At 25.9% G+C, this 25,238-nt stretch overlaps 1 protein-coding gene across 2 annotated transcripts in view; it reads left to right on the forward strand.

Moving 5' to 3' along the window:
• Positions 1 to 8,919, forward strand: part of LOC129618632 (protein sickie-like) — a 138,400-nt gene extending 129,481 nt beyond the window's left edge. The window contains exons 5-10 of one of the 2 annotated variants that reach the window (XM_055533490.1): positions 5,266 to 6,083; positions 6,152 to 6,296; positions 6,432 to 6,824; positions 7,092 to 7,118; positions 8,241 to 8,590; positions 8,664 to 8,919. In XM_055533490.1, the coding sequence (XP_055389465.1) occupies positions 5,266 to 6,083; positions 6,152 to 6,296; positions 6,432 to 6,824; positions 7,092 to 7,118; positions 8,241 to 8,590; positions 8,664 to 8,854 (1,924 nt within the window). In that variant the 3' untranslated portion in view covers positions 8,855 to 8,919. The remainder of the gene's footprint in view (positions 1 to 5,265; positions 6,084 to 6,151; positions 6,297 to 6,431; positions 6,825 to 7,091; positions 7,119 to 8,240; positions 8,591 to 8,663) is intronic. The other variant, XM_055533491.1, reaches the window with a different exon arrangement.
• Positions 8,920 to 25,238: the final 16,319 nt, after the last annotated feature.

Raw genomic sequence — 25,238 nt, forward strand, 5'->3', positions numbered from 1 at the left:
AAAATAAATTTAAAAAAGGTTTCATGTCTTCTTGTCGTTCTATATTTTTCAGTATTTTATAATTTACACACACACAATCACAAATAAAAAATTAAAATTTAATAACTATAAGGTAAATAGTTGTACAGGTGAATTATAAGATATCCGCATGAATTTTGAAACTTAAGAATAGTAACTGAAAACTGAAACAATTTTTAAGGGAGAATTGAGCAAATTATACTCTAAACACTGATCAAATTTTAGAAAATATGGTAATTCTAATGAGCAGTTAAAATTTAAATTACCATAACCTCATATTCTTGAATCATTATGTATATAGCAGTTGTATAATATGTAAGTAGTAAGGGCATTTTGCAATAATATTGCTTTCGATAGATTTTTTCAAATCGAAATACTACTCCAATCGCCATCCAACAAAACCAAACCCATGTTGCGATTAACCTCAATTAAACCGATGCATTTCTTATAATAATTTGTGTTAGTTACCGCCAACATATTCAACAGGCAGATTATACAAAATTCATTCGGAATTTGACGCCCTAAACTAAAAAGTCCTATACGCTTTCACACCACATTCAAATATTTTTCAAGTACCAATCTTAAACGAAACCACATACTTATAACATCTTTCCAAGAATAATTGAAAAAATACAAAATTAAAATGGAAAACACCGAAATTTTTTTTTTATCACTCTAACCTCAAAATTAAAGAATTATAACTTTATACACCAAACCACCGTGCCCGATTGTTACCCTATTATTAAATAAAAAAGTTTTGTAAAACTCTATAAAAATTTACTTTTCTTCTCGTTTTAAGAAAAATTGTTGAGAAAAATTAAAAACAAAAAGTGTCTTGTTTTTTCTTTCCTCTCTTTTTTTTTGTAAAAATTTAAGAATAGAAGAGAAAGTTATTAAAAATGGTTGTTCTCTTGGTGATTTTATAAAAGTTCTAGTAGATAGCTAGCTACTATCATTGTTGATGATAAAAACATAAAAATAAAAATTCACGAAGATTTTGAATTTTGAGGTCTCACTTCACTTTTTTGTCTTTAAATATAGAAAAATTTATTTCAAAATAAAATAAAGAATACCTGTACAGAGAAAACTTTATGAATTTTAAATTTCATCAACTGTAAAAATTTTATTAGGAACCTGAGCTTACTTTTGAATTGTTTAATTTTTATCTGTACTTTGCAGATGAAAACTCCTACTAAATAAAAATAAATGAAAACTGAAGGCAATTTAAAATTTACGAGTTTATTTATGTGCTGCATTGGTTTAATTAAATGATCTATAAGAATTTTGAAATTACAAGGGTAATCAATACCGAAAGTATCATATTTTGTCTTTGGGTGGGTTTATTTAAGCGTTTTTCTAAAATTGTGACTAATTATGGTATTCATCTATTCTCAAAATTTAATTGGACTCTGTATACAATCGAAGAATTTCCTAGAAAAATATTTTGATCATTCTTTAATTCCGCCAAATAATCATCTTCAACAATTTAATGTTCTTTGAACTGTGCAAGAAAAAAAGGACAAGTAATTTCATAAAGAAACGAATATATGCCCTTAATGAACGGACAATACTCTATGATACATTTATTTAATTAAAAATTACAGCCAGATTCTCTTAGAACTCTTAGCTTTTTTCCCGTCTTGCATAAATATCCCTTTTTAGCACATTATTAATATTCCAGTAAGAAAAATAAAACCTTGATTATTCACTATTTTTCAAGTATTTTATGAGTTTCTTGAATTACCTAAAACACTTGCAAAAACATTGTAGTACTAAAACAAAATTTAAACAAAGAATCTAAAGAGAGAGAAAAAAAAATAAGGAACAAAAGAGAAAGAAAATACGATTAAAACAAGAAAAAAATATTTAAAATTTATGATAACGGTATAAATTCACCTGACTATTTTCTTCATAAAAAGTAATTTTCTTTCTAAGTTTCCTTTATTTTTAGCCGCTCTCCCTAAACTCCTCTTATTATTCATTTTCTCTTTGTTTACCTTTTATTATTTGCTGTTGCTGTTATTTTAATTTATATTCTCTGGTATTCTATAAAAAACAAAAAACATAATATAATAATAACAAAATAAAATATAGAAGAGAAAGGAAAAAAGTGAGAGAGGGAAAGTGTACTATAAGAATACACTCTCACTCAAGTACTAGATGGCGAATTGCAATGCAATGACGATATTTTAAATAATAAAAGTTATACGTGACGTACTTTTCACCAACATGAATATAAAATATACCATCAAACTTAACAACAACTAAAATAATGGAATATCAACGGTAACACAATGTTGTGGCAAAAAAAAAAACAAAAAAAACAATAGAAAAAACTCAAAGATAGTGAATAAAAGTGAGAGAAAACAAAAGCCGGTTTGAAAAAAACAAAAAAAAATGGCTTTTTTTAGAAGTGTAAAAAAAAAGTAGAAGAAAAAAAAATATTTTTTTTTTCAAATTTTTTTGTTTTTGTCTGAAAACTTATAAACTATAACAACAATAATATCACAAATAAGTAAGGATGCTAAAATATTCTTAAGTTAAAATGAGAAAAAAAAGCAGTCCTTATTATAGGCGTATAAGTCTATAGAGATGTAGAATGAGTAAACAAAAATGTTTTTAGTATTCCGCGATGAAAGCGGAAGTGTGATAAAATGATAAAAAATGAATAATATTTTATTAAAAAAGACAAAAGCGTTACCACGAAACCTTATTAGTTTAAGAAAATTCTTTGGAAAATATTGTTGAAAAGACACGATTCGGTTGACAAGTTGTAAGCAAAAATGTTGTAAAATATCAAATAGACTAGCCTTTGGGAATTTATAAAGAACCTGAAGTCGAAATATCAAAGAGGGAATTAATGTGAGGCCCAGTAAATTAGAGATATATTAACATCTTTTGGCTGCAGATGACCTATTAATATTAACATATGTGTTACATCGGTTGAATTTTGTACAACAAAATATTTTTTGAACTGAAACTCGAATAAATGGCTTAATATTAAGGCTCAGCTTACACTCTAAACAGCAAATTATTAATTTAATTTAAAAATTAGATAATTGTGGAATTCTCAGTGAACGGGAAATTTGCTTTATATTGGTATTTAAGAGTAAAAGTCGAAAGCTCGACTCTTTTATCATGAAATTCTAAATTGAATTTAAAAATCATTTTACTACATTAATATGGATCTCAATGTTTCTCATATTCATTCTTCATATGACAGTGGTAAAAGTATATTAAACTAAAACGGCAATTCAAAATTTTCTCTTATAATTTTAGTAACCCCACAAAACGAAAAGACTATTTTGAAATATTGAGGATATGAATTCGACCATTTAACTCCCACCCATTTTTATTATCGCATTAGTTAATTAGCAGTCTTTACCTGTGTTCTCACTAATATTTTATTTTATATAGACATTTAAGAAACAAAATATTCGATTCAATAAATTTTACCAATGAGATAAAAATTCATAATTTACTCCTTCCATTTTTCTTTGCCGCCATCACATTTTTACAATCGTATTTCAAAAATTATAACATAAAAATTTAAAATTTACGGTTATTATGTATTCATTTTCCTTTTTTTTTTCATTTTTTTTTAAGATTTCTCTCTATTTTACATGAACAGAATGAGAATTGACGTAATATATATAAGAGTAAGATAGCCATAAACGGAGAATTGAAGAGAGGCGGGAGTGAAATAAAAAAAAAAATAAAAAGTTTTACATAAAAAAAAAATTGTGTAAACAAAAACTTCCGGTCTGTAAGGAGATCTGACTGAGATTTCTTATGTATTTTTTTTTTTACAAAAAAAAAAAGGCTGAAACGTGAAAATATTTTTAAATTTAAATTTTATTTTGTTGGAAAATTTTCGAATCCATGTGAATTTAAATGAATTCAAGTGAAATGAAAATTGTATAATAAAATGCTTTAAATGAATTTTTTTTTTCTTATTTTTTGTTGTAAAATCAAAATCACAGGAATTTTTCCTAATCGTGTAACTTTATGTGGATATGCAAAGTTATGCAATGAAGTATAAGTGTAATTCAACAAGTAAATGTACTTTGATAATGATTTAGAGAACGATTAGGGGTTTTAAGATTGAGTTCTAAATGTGTCGAATTTTTTTTTCGCAATGGGATTTAATTGATTCAGTGCATGAAAATGCAAGGCTAGGAATGAAATAAATGTCTCGTTATAATTGGGACTAGTTAACTTAAAATTGATTATGCGCTCTTTAAGAATTATTTACGAAAAGTTGACAGTCTTAAAAATTACTAATTTCCAATTAAATATGAAATGTTTTTTGGTTAATCATTATCCTGGCTGGTTGTTTGGTTGACGTGGTAGATGCAGCAGGTCCAGCACATCACAATTAGCACGAATGTGTCGTTTTGTTATCCCTACCTCGTGATCACCAGGCCATCATTTAACATACGATTACAGGACAATTTTATTTTGTTGGAAAATTTTCGAATCCATGTGAATTTAAATGAATTCAAGTGAAATGAAAATTGTATAATAAAATGCTTTAAATGAATTTTTTTTTTCTTATTTTTTGTTGTAAAATCAAAATCACAGGAATTTTTCCTAATCGTGTAACTTTATGTGGATATGCAAAGTTATGCAATGAAGTATAAGTGTAATTCAACAAGTAAATGTACTTTGATAATGATTTAGAGAACGATTAGGGGTTTTAAGATTGAGTTCTAAATGTGTCGAATTTTTTTTTCGCAATGGGATTTAATTGATTCAGTGCATGAAAATGCAAGGCTAGGAATGAAATAAATGTCTCGTTATAATTGGGACTAGTTAACTTAAAATTGATTATGCGCTCTTTAAGAATTATTTACGAAAAGTTGACAGTCTTAAAAATTACTAATTTCCAATTAAATATGAAATGTTTTTTGGTTAATCATTATCCTGGCTGGTTGTTTGGTTGACGTGGTAGATGCAGCAGGTCCAGCACATCACAATTAGCACGAATGTGTCGTTTTGTTATCCCTACCTCGTGATCACCAGGCCATCATTTAACATACGATTACAGGTGGCCTATCTCTGCCACCCGGTTCTGTTGAGAAATCTACTAAATCATTATCTTAGTATTAGTTCCAATAATATAAAATGAGAAAAACTCAAAATTCATAAAAATTTCCTCTATTTTCTATTTCTACTCTATATTTTACATAAAATCATGAAAAAATACGATTAAAAATGATTTTATTTCTCTTTTTATTATTTCAGAGTTCGTGGTAGTCGTGGCAGTTTAGAAAGTATTATAACGGCACCAGCATCAATTAATTTAACAACATCCTTAAATGCACAACAGCAACAACAACAACCAAATAATTTAAATTGTAATTTGAGCGGCAACTCCAGTAATATAAACTTAAAAAATAATACTAACGATAATTGTAGTAATAATACTGATAATAACAGTATAATTAAAATGGATATTAATGGTGTTACTGTTAATAATAGTGGAAATTATATTGGTAGCACTGCTGGTACTGATAATAATTGCCAACAACAACAACAATTACATGAAAATTCTATTAGTAATCGTTCTTCATCTCGTACAACACAAATAAATAGTAATCAACAAAATGGACGTGATAATTGGCATAAAATGCCAGAACCAAATCCAACAAATACAACAACAAATGTAATACAACAACAATTATTACATCAACAAGGATTAAATGCAACTGTTACATCAAGTCCAAATCCAAATCGTAAAGATAAATCATCACCAAATAGACGTGGTTTATCATCATCATCATCATCTTCATCTTCAAAACAATCATCATCGGGTAGAACAAAAGGTGTACCGCAAAGTTTTGGTTATGTTAAACGTACAAATGGTTCAGCAACGGGTACTATAACATCAACTGATCAACAAGGTATGTTATTATTGCAACAACAACAGCAACAACATCAACAACAACAACAGCAGCAGCAACATCATTCGAGTAGAACAGCACATGTATCTGCTGTACCAAGATCTGGTAAAATTAAAGTATCCGGTGGTACACAAACATGCCAAAATGATTTACAAACAAGTAGGTTATTTTAAAATTGTAAAACTCACTTAATTAAATTGATGAAACCATTGTTATTTTATTATTAGAAATACCACCAAATGTACAACATAGAAGTTTCTCATTAACTGGACCCGGTGCTACACAATTAAGTCAATCGATACGTGAACGTTTAAGTAATGGATCACATAGTTTACCGAAACCTGGTTCAGATATGCATATGTTTCAACATAGGTACGTATTTTTTGCATTTATATAATTGTATTTTATAAAATGACCTTTAAATGACCTCACTCTTTGGTTATATTTTAAACAAAAACAAGAATATTTTTCTAATATTTTCTCATTTTCTATATCTTATACTTTTAGGATTGCAAATAGAAATTCTAATAAAATTCTTGATGGTAGTTTATCAGATACACAAACATATGCTGAAGTTAAACCAGAATATAGTACATATGCAATGTGGTTAAAACATAGTAATACGACAGCAAGTCGTTTATCAGAAGGAGATTCAATTGAAAGTTTACAACATATTATGGGTTCACCTGGAATGCAAAGGCATAGTGCACATAAATTAATGCAACGTACTTTAACTAATACCAGTGGTAATAGTAGTAGTAATGGTGGCAGTGGTAGTAATGTTAACTGTAATAATACTCCAAATACTATTAATTCAAATACAATTTCAAGTAATGGCGGTACAACCATAGAGAGCACTTATGTTCAAAGCCCTAGAATGAATCGGAGTAATAGTATTAGGTGAGTTTTTTTTATTTTAGTTGAATAAATTTTTTGAATTTCGTTAAAATGGAATTTTCTTTAAATTTTTTTTTTTTTTTTAAAAATTCTGTGAAAAATCTTTTAAAAAATAAAAAAGTTTAAACTTTTCTTTTTACAATGTTTGCAAAAAAAAAAAAATAATATTTTTGTCTCTCTTTCTTTCTTTCTTTTTCGCTCTATATTTAATTAACTTCCGATGTTATTTTTTGTCTCTTTCGAATGAATTTGAAAATTTTTTTTGAAAAGTTATTTGAAAGAACGAACATATCCAAGGTAATTCTTTATTCTTTCAAAAATTTTCGAAAAGTTTGAAAAAAGTTTACAATTTTCCTCAATTTTTTATTTTCTTAAGCTTTATAGTTGCTTATTCGTTCACATGTTCAATGTTTCTTATATTTAATAGTGCTTTCCTTTTCATTTTAATGCTTAAAAATGCTTTAAGAAAATATTCTAAAATTTAATATTTTTCTAAAGAAACTGAAAATTATATTATTCTATAATTGGCCATTTTGTTTTCATTTTTATTTGCTTTAGCAGCCATTTTTATTTTCGTGATTTTCATATTATTTGTATAGAAAAAATTACCATGTATAAAGTAATTTTTTTGAATTATTTTAATTATAAAATAATTAAGTGATTAATTCAAATATTTCTAGTTTTCATGCAAAATTTCGTAGGGTGTTTCAAGAACTATCAAACAAGTCTTGTTTAATAGAAATTTATAATTAAAGAAAATATTTAAAATATTTGTATTTCTAGACGGAAATTGGGGCTCAATTTAATTAAATACGTACAATCTGTTGCAAAGTGCCGCCAATGAAGCATCTAAAACATTATACTAAAAGAATTGTTCATAGAAATTTATTTGCTATTTAAGCTATCAAAATTTCTAAATTTGAGTGACATATAATCGTATTATGTCATTAGTTTAGAATGTTGCCTTTCCTTAGTTTGTTTCTTAGACTGTTAATTAAAGTCGATAAAAGTATCGAACAAATCATTAAACTTTTGACCAAATATTTAACAAATTTCAATTAATAATCATGATTTTACAATTCCATGAGGAGTCATGAGTCGAAAAAGCTCAATAGATAAAAAGCTTAAAACGAGGTAATTTTCAAAACCTTTAAATGACATAGAGAAATTATTTGAGAAGATGTCATTTTCCTAGCAAATATGCCTAATAGTATTTTAATAGAATGTACATTGGCAACAAAACTTTACGAAAATATTAATTAAAGTATTTTTGGAACATCCTATACGAGAACACAAAATACATATTTATTTTCTCTTTAATCTTCTCCTGAAATCTATAAATTTTCAATTAAAGAAACTAATATTTAATATATTCTTTTCATTTCCCAAATATTTTTTTTACAAAAAAAAAAAATTTAGATCAACTAAATCGGAAAAAATGTATCCATCAATGTTAAGTCGTGGTTCAGATGTTGAAATTGAACCATATTATTGTTTACCGGTTGGTAGTATACATGGACAAAATGGTATGCCACCTGGTACTGGTCCTGGTGGTAGTGTTGTTGGTATTATACCATGGAGTCAACCGACATCACCAACACCTCCACATAATAGAAATGCTTTAATTACTAGTGCGGGTACATTATCACCAACACAAACACATAGTAGTACAGGATTACAATCAAATAGTAATGGAAGTAGTAGTATTGGTGGCCATAATAATCTATCATCATGTCATAGATTAACATATCCAAAAAAAAATGATGAGGGTAAGTGATTTTTTTTTTATTTTTTATAATCAGGAATCATTTTATCGAACTACAAAATTTTGACTCTTTGCAGTTCATGGTAGCTCTGCATCATTATTATCTGGTGGTAGTTCATTATATGGATCAGCAGAAGAAAGGCAAGCAAATGAAGTAAGACGTTTAAAACGTGAATTAACTGAAGCTAGGGAGCAAGTTATGAGCTTATCAAGTCAATTGTCAACAAATGTAAGTATTTTATTTTTATATTTTGTGAAAAATCTCTAAAAACATATTATGAATTTTTTAAAAATTCCAATCATAATCTTTTCATATTTCCGTAATGCGCCCTATTCGGGTCACCTTATTTATCGTAACTCTGTGACTCTAGTCGGCAGTGTTATATGTTACTATTTACCGTGTTAAATTAAATCTGATCTGATCTCCTTATCGACATACTTTTTCAGACACCCAAAGCTAATACATGTTTATCATTCATGTAATGGTTTTTTGGTTCAATTTTTAATAAAGACGACCTATTAAACCTTTCCTATTCTTTTCATTATAAATTTATCATTGTACAGGTCAGTTTCCAAAGTAGATTTTCTGGATATATCTACCTATATAAGAGTATTTTTCATTATTATAAAATCATCCATTCCATATATTCCTTACTCTCAACTAATATGCTCTTAACACAGCATTAAATTAAAAAAATATTAAATATTTTAAACAATTTCAAGTTGTTGAGTATTAAAGTTATCATACACTTGTTTTACAGAATAACATTACTCCCTCTCTATCTACTGTCATTTTATGAATGTTAGTCAAGGTTTTAACAAAATGTCTATAGAAAAAATATAGAATTGGGACACATTAAATCATTTTTTAACATAAACATTAAAACTAACATGTTATTCATATTCAATTTTTGTTGAAAAGTGAAAAATAAAAAAAAATAAAACCTCTAAACCTTATATTCAACCTACTCTATAATAATTTTTGCTTTCATTTTTTCATTTAAAAACTTGTATAGCATAATTACTTTTCATATTTTATTAAAAAATGAGAATACTTGGACAAGTGTCTATGTGTTTTCAGGACGACAGAACATGTATAGAAATTTTGAAAAAAAAACAAACAAGAAAATATGGAAAAGTAAATCAGAATCCTCATCATAAGAGCTTAAAATTGGATAAGAGTTTTAATATAAAAAATCGAAAGGAACAAAATAAAAAAAAAATACAATCTTTTATGCCTAAACAAAAAGACATCATCTTTCCTTTTTTAGTATTAAAAATTTTTTTTGTATAAAAATTTTAAGTTAGAACAAAAATTAAGTGCTATAAAAAAGGGAATTTTATTTATTCGGATGGAAATATGGAATTTTGTGTTTTCAAAAATTACAACAGCTATGTGGAGTTAGTGAGCAAAAATCTCTTCCAAAAATTGGTTCACTATTTCGGCTTGAAATTTCAAAGCTTTTTCATAATTAAAATTGAAATACAGTTCAATTCTGAAACGATTTGGAGAAAATTCGGTAAATATTTGGATTCGATTCTATAAAAATCGATACTATAAAAACATGGTTCGCGTCTATGATAAATTTTAGTAAATTTATACAGTTAAATTTTAACATGTTAACATTGTGATTTGTTTTACGATTTATGAATAAATTTATTCAAAAGAAAACTTCCTAACGACATTACTCCCTTATGGCGCATATAAATCATACTATGTTTTTTGGGGCGACGAAATAAATTGCAAAAGCGTACATCATTAAATGAGAAGTGTCACTTAAAAATAGCTTTGTTTGCAACTTTGTTCTAAAATTAATCAAAATTTTATCTTCGACACTAAGAACTTGATCCTGCTTTATAATATGAGCAGGTATTTCAAAATGTTTTTTAATAGCAAAGCCATAAACCATATGAGAATTTTGTATTTTCAAACAAACCATAAAATCGTAATTAAAGCCTCATAGGCGCCATAATATAGAGCAACAGAGTCAAAATATTTAAAATGAAATCAAATTCTTTTATTACTTTTAATTTTTTCTTTTTTTTTTCTAAAATAAACTTATATAAACTACTATTATGTATTCATTTTTGTAATGAAAACAAAAAATACCATAAAAAGAAAAGAAACCCTTGTGGCATTTAAATAATTAAAGTCCTGGGAAAATGGGTATAGTAAGAGAGCACAAAAAAATAAATAGAGAAAAAAAAAGGATGTCGAGTAGATTTTATTTTAATAATTCTTATCCTTTATTATATTTTTGTTATTGTTTTTTTGTTTTAAGCAACATTATGATAAAATTTAAAAAAAATATTTAAAAAAATTCGCCTATATAAAGTTCTTCATTAAATAATTTGTTAAATGAATCATTCATAGACTTTGATGATTTTTAATTAGTGTAAACTTATATAAGAATAATAAACAGAACAATAAACTGTATATATATATATATATACACATACATATACAAAAATTATAAAAAAAAGAAATTCTAAAAGCAGGACATTCAAGTTTATTGCCCTTTTTTTTCGTACATTATTTAAGTACAGCCTTTAAAACTAGATTAAAATCATTAATTATATTATCCTTTTTATTATGTCCTTTTTACATTCAATGTTTTTGTTTTTTTATTGTATTTGAAAATTTTTATTTTTATTATAGTGTAGGTGTATATAAAGCGAAAAATTTAAGTTGCTAATAATATTTTCTACTTTAGTTTGCTTTTTCTATTTTCTAATTACTTTATAGGATTCACCAGACCGTGCATCAGAAAATTGGCATGAAAATGTTGACAAAAGAAAGAAAAAAGTGAAAGAAAGTGAATAAATAATATTGTAAAAACATTTCCAAATTTCAAATTTTAAAAAATATTTTTGTGGCAAAGAAAGTAGTGCAAATATTCTTCAGAAAATTATTCTTGCATCTCATAATATGCAGAATTAGGATATGGGGAAGTGTTACCTAAAAATTTATTCTTTATAAGAATTTCTTTGCTTTACATTCTATACATAGGTTTGGTTTTAATAAAACTTTATTTTAAATTAAAGGAAAATTTTTATGTTTTTATAAAATCAAAAATTTTCGTATAAAAAAAAATTAGGGATCGTATTCCCTTTCCTATAGTTAAATTCGATTTTGCGACTTTTAATAATTGCCCAATAAAGAACTTCCAAATCGACGAGCGTATTCCGGGTTCCAACACCAGTTCTGGAAAGATAATTAACAAATTGCTCTGACAACAGCACCTAATGCTATAAACATTAAGTGAAAGAAAATTATTTAAATTTTAATTCGCTTTATTCTGCAAATGAAATGTTTAAATTTGCGTTCAAAATACTGCCAGAGCGAAACGAAATTTACTTATTGCACTTATTTCTACTTGCAAAATCGATATCAAAATTAAGAATAAGAAAAATCAATTAGGTCCCGTTGCATTTTATTATAAATAATCAATAACCTCACGCGAAAATATGTATAGTGCTGTAAGTAACAAGTAAAATAACTCGTAGTTTCATTCTTAAAACTTTTCTAAGGTAAACCAGCAAAAATTTTCAATTTCACACAGTTTTTTATGTACAAAAAAAATTTCATTTTATTCAAAATTTAATTTATTCCCCTAAATATATGCAATAATATTATAACAGAGATAATGAAGATTCAGTCATCCTAAATTTATGCAAGCATTTTAGATGTTATTAAAATTTCATTAATTTACACTACAGTTAGGCGTAATAAAATGTTCATTGGTTAACATTTTCTTTTCAAATACATTTTGGCACAACAACCTACTCATTATTTGCTTCCTTAATATTAATTTTACTTTAATTTTAAAATAAAGTCATCTATCAATATATAAAACTCAGGATAACAAGCCCGGTAGTTCTCTACTTGTTTTAATAAAAAAATTTGCGAAAATTTTCAATTTCCTCTTTGTTTTTCATAAATAAGACGAGAAAAATGGGGATACAAAAGATAAGAAAATAAGAGGATTACCTTCCATACACATAGGAACAGAAAACTTTATTGATTCAAAGTCTTTTTGTATTTCAAATTGAAAAGGACATTTCTGATACTTAACATTTAAACTGAAGAAAAAAAAATGTATTTAAAGTTTGGAATTGATTTTCAATTTAATTTGTTTGAAAAGTCAAATTGTGATTGATTGTAATCAAAAAATTCATTATTCCACTTTTCACTAGGCATGTGTTAATTTTCTTTTAATAAAAAAAAAGTAATTAATTAAAATGGAAAAATAAAATCAAGTAGAATTGCGATTTTAAACTTTGTAAAAGTAAATTTGTAAATGAAAGTTACTTTTACCCATTAATTGATTATTTTTACATTATTGTTATTATTTATTGAATATTTTAATTTTATTGAATATTTTTAATTATTTATTTTAAAGCGAGAAGAAATTATTGAATTCTTTTTGCCCAATTTAATAAATATTGTCGCTTGAATAAATCTGTATTGAATATTACCAAATTTCTGCAATTACTAGTTATTCAACCTTAAAGATTTAAAAATTTTATTGTACGAAAACTCTGCAACAGGATTTAATTTAAGCTCTGAGAATGAACAGCAAGTAATTTTAAGCAATTTCATTGAGAACTTGTAGGGCTACTTTATTAAATTTTTATAAATATTAAATTATTTTCAAATATAATTGCCATATACAAAATCTAGCACACTGATTTCAATAAATGATTATATATGTAAGTCAAATGCTGAATACAATACACATCAGTAGATAATATACTGCTTACTTAATTTGATTTAAAATTGGCGAATCTCGAGAATGGGCGAACAAAGAACATTCAAAATTAATTTAAAATTATTCTTAAACTTTAAATACAAAGAATTTCAAATAAGTATATATACAATATTAAATATATTATGTAGACATATACATATAAGATAAATACATAACCTAAGACAAGATGCCTCACATAAACAAATTAACAAATTAACTACTCGGTGTTTCATTGTAATGTTTAACAATTTTTTTAACTTGAGCACTCTAGTTCATGCGAAATAATTACGAAATTAGTTTAGCAGTCCCTATGGTATTACTACTTCATGTTCAAGATTAAAATGAATTCATTAAATGTTCCAGAAATTCTTGAAATAATCCCAATTATTGGAAATTATCTAACAACCGAAAACATTTATAAATAAATTCAAGAATTTTTTTATTATTTAGCAAAAATAATTAAAACTTTTAATTTACTCAAAAATTCTTCCGATCACCTACTATTCTGCCACAACTATATATTCAATAGTGTTCTTCATATAATTCAACAACCCTATGAAGTCATACATATTTGATATAATAAGAAAATTCAGTTTTGTAAAAAATACAGTAACATTTGAGAAAAAAATATATTCATAAGTTTAATTAAGATGATTAGCATAAGTATAGTACATAGTAAAACTTGCCATTCAAAGTACGGTCTCAAATATATTAAAATTGCAAAAGAACAATGCAGATTACATTAAACCACAAAATTTGTCAAAACAGCAACCAAAATTTCTTCTCAATTACATTTTTCTTTTAAAATAACTGAGTGAATTTTATTATTTAATTGAGGACCATACATACGAGTATATGCGCGATCAGCAAGCTAAAATCAAATCCGAAAAATATTATAAAATTTTTTTTGATCGAAAAAAAAAAGGGAAAACCACAAGCGACATATAAGAATTTATAAGCGATTTTTGTAATGAATATTCCGTGTAATTTACTTTTAATACAATTTTTAGCCATTGTTAAAATTTTTACCTTGAGGCTTAAGCCAAAAACACTTTGAAAAAAAAATTCAATTTAAAATTTTTACCTTTACATATTGTAAAAAAATGAAAAAAATGAGAAAAATCAAAAGTACTTTGGTATAGTACACAAAATAAAAGTAAAAATCACATTTGGTGTATAATTACACCTTGATTAAGAAGAGAAAAAAAAACAAGAAAAAAAACAAAATCATAAGGTAAAAAAACCAACACGGTGGCGACTTGGATCTTGAAATTTTCCATTTTTTCTTTAATTTTCTTCTTATTTTTTCATTCTCAATTTTTGTTTCTTTTGTTTCCTTTCTTCCTTATATTTATACCTTTAACGTCATATAAATTGAAAACAACGCGATCTGGGGGGCCCTTTTTTTTCTTCTTCCTATACTTATATACTAGATTTTTATTCTGTCCGTTTTGCTTTTTTATTCTATTTGGTTTTCTTTTTTTATATTGTGACAGTATTTTGAATGGGATCATCAAATCGATCATACAAAAACAGATATTTCAAAGTTGTTGTCGCATATTAAAGAAGGGCCGGGGAGGGGGGGAGCGAAATGATATTGCCAATGATTTAATATAAAATTGAAGTTTAAGAAGTATAAAAAATGAAATCAATATTAAATGAGGCGGAAAATATTTTAGATCTCTTGCATACATATAGAGGCATAATATTATAAATGTGAACTCATTGAAAAAGACAAAGATTTGTTATAGTATGAGAAAAACAACAACAACAGCAACAACAAAATACTTGAACCTGATTATAATTTTTAATAAAATAAAAAAATTTTTTTTTTTTGTTTATTAATTTCAAAAGATTTATTAAGAGTGAAATTGTGATAAAATTTTTAATATACGAAGATTTTTATTCATAATTTTTATGATTGAAGAAATTAAAAATGAAAAATTCGAAGGTGGAATGGGCGCTTTTTTTGTTTTTTTTTTTTAATTCTTTCCTACGAATTTATTTCAGGGTCTATTTAAGTAGGAGTATATTTGTGAATATATTAAATTTTTATCAATTAGATTGAGATTAGAATTTGTTAACAATTTAATATTTTAGGTTATTTTTAGATTTGTTGTTTTCATGACGAAGATGAGCTTATGTTTTTGAGCCTACCACATTGAATTTGGTTTTATTAAAATTTTATTAAGTAATTCTAAATAAGATTTTACCTATTGATAATAGAAAAATTTTCGTTATCAACAATTTAAAGTTAAAGAAGAAAAGATCCAAAATTTTAAGAATTTTTATAAAAAAATTTTTAATTTTCAGTTGTATGATGATTTTATACTCCCAAATGGTTTCTGTTCAAATCAAATTCGTGGTTACTTAAAGAAAACTTTTACTTTTTTGAGGGCTATAAAAATCAGTGCGGTAGATTTTCTTGTTTTAAATCTTATATCAAAAATAGTCTGGCTTCCGCTACTAACTGCTTGATTAGCAAATAATTTATAGTTAAAAATTCAATGTAAATATTGAAAGTCACGGTATAGTTGGGCACTAAAAGTAAAAGAAAATTTATTGAAAATTTAATATGAAAAAATCCAAAATTTTACAGAGAAGCAGTTCGAAAATTCTGCGTCAATTTGAAAGTTTAGCTAAATGAGAAAAATTTTGATTTTAAAATTCTACAGAGAACTATTCTACAGAGAACATCTTATGCAATCTCATAATTTTTAGTATATACAGGGTGTTACTGCTATATACCTCATGTATAAGCCCTCATGAGTTAACAAAACTTTTGTATATGAAGACGATGTTCACAGCTCAACCGGTTCGAAATTACAATGGCTTAAAGTCAATTTTGACTATATTTTTCACTTTTTGAAATTTTAAGTATAACTTAATACGAGTACCTGTGTTGGGCAGGTGCATTATTAAATATGATTTAGAAATTTCAGAACAAGAGCATTCTCATGAATATTTACATTAATTATAATCTGTTCAGATTTTGGAATCACACGACTTTTTCAAATCCGAATAATTTGACATTTTTATTGATTTTCATTTTTGAAAAATGTTAATTTTCTAGGTGACGTAACATTAGAGGTTTTTAAAATTTTAACATTAATAGCAACCTCGTCTACTGACCTTTGATTCGGTATATGGTTCATCTTCGTACCTGTTCTGGTTTAGAAGTTATTGAGAAAAATAGAGTACTGCAAATGTTATTTTATACCAAATTTTTTTTCTTTGGTGAATTAGAAAAGTTCCCTAACATTTGCAAAAATTAATGGTTCGGAGCTGTATCAATGAGAAACGCGACATGGTCACTGTATCATATGGCGTTTCTCATTGATACAGCTCTCTAAGCCAGTTTTGGTTTCAAGTTAGAATTAAGTTGTAACTATTCAGGCATTTTGATAAAAACGTATAATACAGATTTTGAAAAATTCATCATAGAAGCGATTGTTAGCAATAAAATAATATAATTCGTGTAGGAAACAGAATCAATTAAATATAACATTCATAAAATACCAATTACCTTTTCTAATATGTATAAAGTTATTTTAAAATATTTCTGTACATAAGAATACACATACGAACACTCACTACAAAATCGTAATACATTTAATATCACAGTTTTATAATATTAATTCGGCCACTACAATTTAAATATATTTTATTAGATCAACCTTTCAACTTTATATTTATTTAAATTTTATTTTACTATTTGATAAGAATAATTTTCATTTTATTCGAAAAAAAATCATCAATTTAAATCAGTTCTTTGAAAACAATCCATAAATACACAAAAAAAATTTAGAAGTATACACTTAAAGTTAATCAAGAGACGATTAATAAATCAATTTCATTCAATTTAATTCATTGAACTTAAAATATGCTTATAAATCTTTAACTATAATAATATTTAAAAAAAAAAAAAAACCCATAATATAATTTTAATATTTTGCCAGTATATGCACATAAATAAGTTTTCAATATGCATAAATTATGCTATAAATATGATAAAAAAAAACAAAGATAATCAACCTAAATTCCCACCTACAAATTATTGTTCATTTTTCACTAAAATCAACAAAAATTGTGTCTTGCAAGCACAATATACGTCCTCTTATATGAGCACGTACATAAATTTATTTCTGATCTAAAGAAGAAAAAAAAAAACCGAATTTTAAATTTGTACCTTTATACATATAATTAATTATCTTCACACCTGTATAACTATCATGACATTAATCGACATCGATTGTTATTTTGGTTGTTAAAAAATAAAATTAAAATTTATAAAAAAAAAAATATGAAGATTTTTATCTCATCTCACCAATTAATCAAATCATAAAGTTCCATAAACCAATGAGTAAAAACCATAATGCTTATATTATCACGCCACCTAAAATACACCTCATTTAATAGTGTATAAGCTCACCACCTTTAGTATAGCAAAAAGTATATTGAACATTAAAAGAAAAAAAAAAAGACAAATAAAATCTGCATCTTATAAAATTAATGAAAAATAAAAAAATAAAATAAATATGCAATTAATAACGTATTTTTAATGAAATATACAGGTGATACGAGGTGTGTTTGAAAAAAATTTAAATTAATATAAACAATTGTTCAACAAGAGTACAGAGAAACGACAACGGGGTAATTTAAATCATAATAAACTCGGTCAATTCAATAATATTGTATTTGTTACTTATAGCCTCTCTGCTCTCATTGTTATTATACGTAATTACTGTTACTGAATTCAAATGAAAGAAAGAGAGAAAAGAGAGGGAGACAAATAATTGCTTCTACTATAAATTCCCATACGAATTTCAAAATTATCTTCATTTATTGCTATTTAAAGTGCATCGTGCGAATAGGCTAGTCATTTAGCAAGATTTAAAAAAAAAATTAACTTACATATATGTACAGTTTTACATGACTCCTGAAAACTCTCTCTGTTCTCTTGTAAAATTATAATCACTTTCAAATTGTATAGCGAAAAATTTAATTTATGATTGCAAACTTGATTTGTTTTGCTTCAGTATTTCATATATACTAAGAGCTTTACAGTTATTATGCCCACTATGAGAGAGTTGTCAAATAGAATTTGAAATTCATAATTAAATTTTTAAAAATATTTCTTTTTCTCTCAATTTGTTATGAATTTATTTTCACCTTATCTCATTAGTAAGCTTAAATTTTGAAAGAAAGTTAAGTATGAATTAAATTTTATGATAACTTTTCTCCAATTCAAGGTGTTTCGGATGAAATCTCTGTCTTCAAAAGCGGCTTCACCTATTTAACCTCATTAGAGATCAAATAAATCAGATGATCAGTCCTCGTAGACCGTATTTTTTTTTAATTCGTTGAAAGCATTTTGATTTTAAATTATCATGCACATTACTTGAACAAACAATATAATTTCAGTAGATGAAAAGCTCGTTTCAAGTCATTAAAAACAGGGTTTCTGCTAAAGAGCAAAATCAAAAATCAACAAAAAAAGGCAAAATTATTTAATAAAAAATAAAATTTAAAATTTATATTTTATTAAAAATGATGTTGGTACTTCTTGGAACACGGTGTTTTTAAATGGCTTTTTCTTCCACATAGTGCATTTTTGCGTTTCTTTCGTTTATAGGCGCACACCGCATGAAATGCATTCATTATTAATACAATTAAAATAAAATTTATTAGCTTAATAATTATGCAAATTTATACTGTCGTTAAAGGTCTTTTTAAAACTTTTATATTTTGAAATCCATTGTACACAATCTACAAAACATATGAAAAGAGTTATTTTGAGTTATGTTTTAACTAGATGAACATTTCATGTTTCTCGATGTGTAACGATAATTTTACAATATTTTTTTTAGATTTATAAGTGATTTGAAGGAATTTTTGGTTGAAATATTACCAACATATTAATGAATTTTGAAGATTAATGAGATAATAAACATTAAATTGATTTTAAAGTGTATAGGAAGTGAATTAAAATTCATAACGAGAACACAAATTTGTATTTAATACACACATACATTTATACAAAATTTAAATACAATAAACTATAAATTATAAGAGATTTTTAAGAAGAGCATAAGAAGAGAATTTCAAAAATCTTAAAATTTTAAATAGATTTCTAAAAGAACACATTCAAATAAGAATAAAATAATTGTATTACTTTTATTTATTATTATATTAGTCTTGCTATATTTATTGGTCAGTTGGGTATATATAGATCTCTGCAGGAGTTGGGATGTGACGAGGAGGAGGAGGGGATGGTAGGTCATCTCCTTTCCTTATGTCCAGCTTTGACAAGAAGGGGGCAAAGATTTCTTCATCTTTTTTTTACGGACTACTGATCTAGCGATTGTAAATGCCAGGGAACTTAACCGGTTTCTAAAAAGGTCAGGCTGGTTTTCATGAGGAAGGGGGATTTTGTGATTCTGGCGGTATCACAACGGTTGAACGCCTGAGCGACTGAAAAGTTCGTACTGGTTCTCGTGAGAGCGGTGGGTTTTATGGAATATATAACGGAATATATAAATAGCTTCTTTACGAGTAGCTAAATTGAAAGTACGAGTAATTTTTGGGCTTCGTAAAGGAGTAGAAAGGAAACCGAAAAATTTTTCCAAATTATATTGAAGTTAAATTGTAGTCAATTAGCCCAATAACAACCCAATAATATTAAAAAATTCATTTCAATAGAAGTGAACATAGGTTTACTTTTCTGTATTTGTCTTGTTCAACAAGTTACAGCTAAAATGTAAATAATTTATTTTTATATACGTGTATGCAATATACTAGATTTTTAGAATAGCTTACTAATATTTCAGATTAATTTCACATTAAATGCAATTATAAACAAACCAGTATTGTCTAATTGTAAAAAAAAGAGGAAAGATAGCTCGTGCCTTACAATATTTCTAATTTTCTAAATTTTTAATTCAATTTTCTATCTGCATTTTTCCATTTGTATGGGCAACAATATCGCATACAAACTAAAATTTTTTTCTATTGTAAACCATACACACTCTTTTTCTTTCAACATTTTGCAATGTACCGCACTATATGGAACATAATGGCACGCAATTCTTTATTTTACGCAATAGAATTTTTTTATTTTAAAATGAATTCAAAATTGAACAATTGCGCTTTATAAAATTGAAAATTTTCTTAAAACACTTTAATTTTTGATTCTATGTGCCTATACAAGTGCCTACTTATAATATTATGCAAAAAATTTCTTAGTGATTTTGAAGCTCTAAAAGACTTTCTACTTACCAGAATAACAAATATATGAATATTTTTTCATTATTAGTTCAGTCGACTCGGTGGATAGGTACGTTAATTTTTCACTATAAGAAGAGAATATTTCGACACGGATGCACAATTTTTCTTCTCCTTAAAGAAAAATTATTTTCACAATAGAAAAAAAAAATTAAAAGCGAATACAATTGCGAAAAGAAAAAAAAAATTTTGAAAAGAATTTAAAATAATAGAAAACTAGAATTTTATATATTAGATTGTATAGAGCGAGTGTCTATCACTCATGATAGAAAAAAGAGAGCGTCGGTTGGTTGTTTTTTCTAAATTGAAAATTTTTCAAATGAAAAAATTTATAAAATGCTTTAAAATAACAAAGAATAACGTCTATTTTCTATGATTATTTTGTTTATATTATGCACTAGGGAATTTTAATCGTTCGTTTTGTTCAAATTAGAATAGAAGAATTTTTATAAAATCAAAGTTTAAGATTGTGAATGAATGTGCGAGTATATTGATTATATGCCACCTGTGTTCAGTTTTTGATACAAATTCTCTCTAATTCATTAATATTCGAAAGCATATGTCAAAACTTTATAAATTTCGAAATATAATTTTTCGAAATCATATGTCAAAATATGTTATTCAAAATCTTATATACCAAAATTGAATTTGAAATGGTTTGTAAAAATATTAATCGAAAACATTTATTTATAATTCAGTTTCGAAATAGAAACAATTATATCAAAGTGGTATTCGAATTTATATGTAAAAGAAATTCGAAGATATTATTCGAAATTTTTTATTTTGTATACATACAATGTATATTCATCATCATCATTTTGCGCTACAGCCGCAGAATAGCTCAGATATTCGTCATAATGCCCCTCCATGTTGATCTATCTTGAGCCAATGTTCTCCAATTCGGAACTTTCATAATTTGTGCGTCATTTTCAACATTATCTAACCATCTTGTTCTGGGTCTTCCTCTCACCCGAGTAAGGTAAGGACGATTTCTAAAAATTTTACCTTGTGTATATCCTAAGCACATGACCAGCCTATCTTAATCTTTGTCATTTGCGATTTAATGAATCTGACTATATCTTTGCCCCCTATCAACTACTTAGGTTCACTGTTGCTTCGTCTTTTATATTCACCACTTGCAAGGTTCTTCGCATTAAAAATCTTTCGAAGTATATTTTTCTCAAAAATTCGTAAAGCATCCATATCAACTATTGTCATAGACCATGTTTCACAATTATGTCAAATTTATTACGTTAAATTATATCAAAATTTCTTTCGAAATTTCATGTCAAACAAAGTTTATAAGAAACAAATATTTTTAAATTTTGGATTTTGAAACTTTTTACAAAATGATCCTTCAAAAAAAAACAATTTTTGATCAGAACTTTGAATTTCTCAATTGCCTACTTTTAAAGAAAATATCGTGAATTTCGAAGGAAGAAGAAAATTCCAAATAACATAAGAGATTTTGAGCGTCGGGAAGGCGGTATTTCTGTACTAGTAATTCCCACATACAATGTTAAATTCTCCAGTGTTGCTTCTGTTTTAACTGACTGACATGTCGAAATATTTTAACAATTAAACAAGATTATTAGCCAGACAGAAAAGAAATATAATTTGTGTATTTTTTAGGAGAGATAAGAGGTAAGGATTCCAAATACTTACGGCACCCTTACAGAGCAAATATGTGCATAATTATTATTGCATTCTACATTTTAAACTAGAAATTAATATTTTCCATTGAAAATAATAGTAAATTCTAAGCGTCGTCCACTCAAAGAAAAAATAATTTTTTTTTATAAAAATGTAGACAAAACCACATTTCTACATGTGGTTTCGCTTTTATTTAATTTTTTTTCATGTTTTTCTTGTATTATTTCTAAAGCTAACAACATGTTATATAAAAGAACAAAGTCAGAACTTCTTTATAGCAATAAAACAGCAAGAGTAGCACCAAATGTTCATAGTTATGCTTATATACACTTTGTTAAATTGTGCTATAAGTGCTTATTGCAAAATTTTAAATTTTCAAACACTGTAGGCATTCTGTGTTTTTTTTTTCATATGGGTATAATATCCTTAAGTCAGGTTAAGGTAATATTACCTAAGAAAATTGTTCTCTTGTAAAAAAAAGTATATAAAATAAATCTGGTATTCAATAGAAAATGTTATAAGAATTTTATGATTATGGACTCACTAACAAGTGTGAATAGTTAAAAATAAAAAAAAAAGAGGAAAACCACAAATGGCAACAAACAAAGTTCTTACAAAACAATCAAACAACAGCATTCATTCTACAAGGAGACAATAAAAGAACTAGCTTTAACTATGAAGACAAAAAAGCGAAAATCCGCTTATGGATAACTTTTCCTTCATTTTTTTTTTACATATTTTCCGCATTGTACGACTAGAATCATTTTGAAGACGAGCTTTGAATACTTTAAAAAAGTGCTAATGTGAAAAGAATTTTCCATAGAGTAAACAGTGTTATTTTTTCTATTCGAATTTTCTTGTAAGTTGTTTTTGTAAAACTTGTTTTTACCATTAATAAAATCGCTATTTTAAATAAAAAGTTTGCTCTTTTTTTTTGAATAAGTTCAGCGACACTAAAAAAATTGAATTGTTTAAAGTATACACGTGGTCAAAATCGGTATAATAAATCAGCAGTAAAAACAATATGGGTATTTAACGGCCAAAATGCTTTAGAAACGCAGAAATTTTATTTGAACCGGAGGGCGGTTTAAAACAAATTGTAACTTAAGTTGTATTATACTTCGTAGTTTGAAGGTGCTTCTAGAGTTATAAAATTACATATATGTATATAGTTATAGAAATCGCTAACATGTTACATATTAGAATTCGAAATATCCAGAGCTCCTCATTGCTAATATAATTTTGACCACAATATTCGGCATATGAAGCTGTTGATAAAGACTTGTAGTCTACTTGCTGACTATTGAGTTCCAGACCCCTGGTACTGGTTTTATTTATTCTTATCACCTTAGTCTTTTCTATGTTTCATATACATTTACATATTTTGAATTCATACAAATTTTGTTTACTTGTTAATAAGTTCGATAAAATACAATAGTTACAACTCATTAAAACTAATATGTCATTGCAATGGTCGAAAAATTTTAGAAATTCTATTGAAAAGATCTGAAATGGAAATTTTTAAACAGCATTCATTTTCATTTTTATGATAATATTCCTGAAAACTTTCAAAGAAATCTTTAAACTCTTAATTAATGTCATCAAAATTTGCAGAAATAAGGTGTCCATCTAGAGACAAATCGAAATGTCATCTGTCAAATTAAATTTTCATAAAATTATTTTCTTATTTTATGCAATTAAAATTCTTAAAATTGAAAATTTTTATTCATATTAATCGTGTTAAATCTTAAATTTTTTATAAAATTAATTTTTTCAATTAAACTTTCAAAAAAAGAAAAATAATTTTTTTTAAATTGAAAACGAAAAAAAAAAAAAACAAAGGAAATTTGCCACAACCACAAAACCACATTTAACGACTTTAACCTTAAATTTTATGTTGCACTTGACCTCTTAACTTTAACATTAAAATGTCACAACAATATATATCTACCATACTATTTAATTGGACTCTCAAAAAATCATTAGGCGAAACAGAAACTCATTTGCAAAAAAACCAAAATTAAAAAAAAAAAAAACAGAAAATCTATGAAATCATTTGGCAGAGTAAATTTTCATACTTATCTGTTTTCCATCTCTTTCTAAATAATTGTTTTACTTTCTTTTCATATATGCATTTCTACTATCTATAGAATATACTGATGTACAACTAAAATATTTTTCACTGGCATGCCCATATATTCACCTTTATTATACTTATATGAATTTTTACCTCTTCTATTTTTCTTTACTCTTATCTCTATACACACATATACTCTCTTTTCTTTTCTTTCTTGTCTTTTCCTTTTTTATTTTTTAATTACTATTCCACCTTGTTGTTTTAAAAGAGAATCTAATGAATTTCATCAAAACTAACATTAACTTACGAAGCTGTCCAAAAAAGTTAAAAAACAAAAAAAAAATGCCAGTAATTATCACAATAATGTTTGAGATCTGAGACTTTTTATGTTATATTCGTATGTATGTGCATACACAAAAGAGAAAACTAATATAATGGAAATTTTTATATTCAATTCAAAATAACCTTCAATAGAAATGCCTTGAATATTTTTATTTATAAAGTAGATTTTATTGCTATATCATTTTGTCCTCATATTATAATATAGAAAAAATTCACTTGTTGTAATAATTGCAATTTTTGATATATATGAGACTGACTGTATCTAGTATATAGGTATATTCTTGAATGTGAAGTTAATTGATATTACATGTTCAACAAGAATTTCATTTTTATAATAATTTTAATAGTATTTTAGTATAAGGAATTTTATATTTATTATTACTGTTATATTATTTTGATCCGAGTAATTTTTTTAATGAATTTCAAATTAATTGCTTATGTTATACTTGTACAGAAATTGTAAGTTGAGTATATTTTGAATTTATGTAAATATTAAAATGGCATTATAACATTTAAAATTTAGCTAAATTACCAGGACATATTAT

The sequence above is a fragment of the Condylostylus longicornis genome, unplaced genomic scaffold (assembly GCF_029603195.1).
Source record: "Condylostylus longicornis isolate FDR11 unplaced genomic scaffold, ASM2960319v2 ptg000009l, whole genome shotgun sequence".
NCBI classification, from domain to species: domain Eukaryota; kingdom Metazoa; phylum Arthropoda; class Insecta; order Diptera; family Dolichopodidae; genus Condylostylus; species Condylostylus longicornis.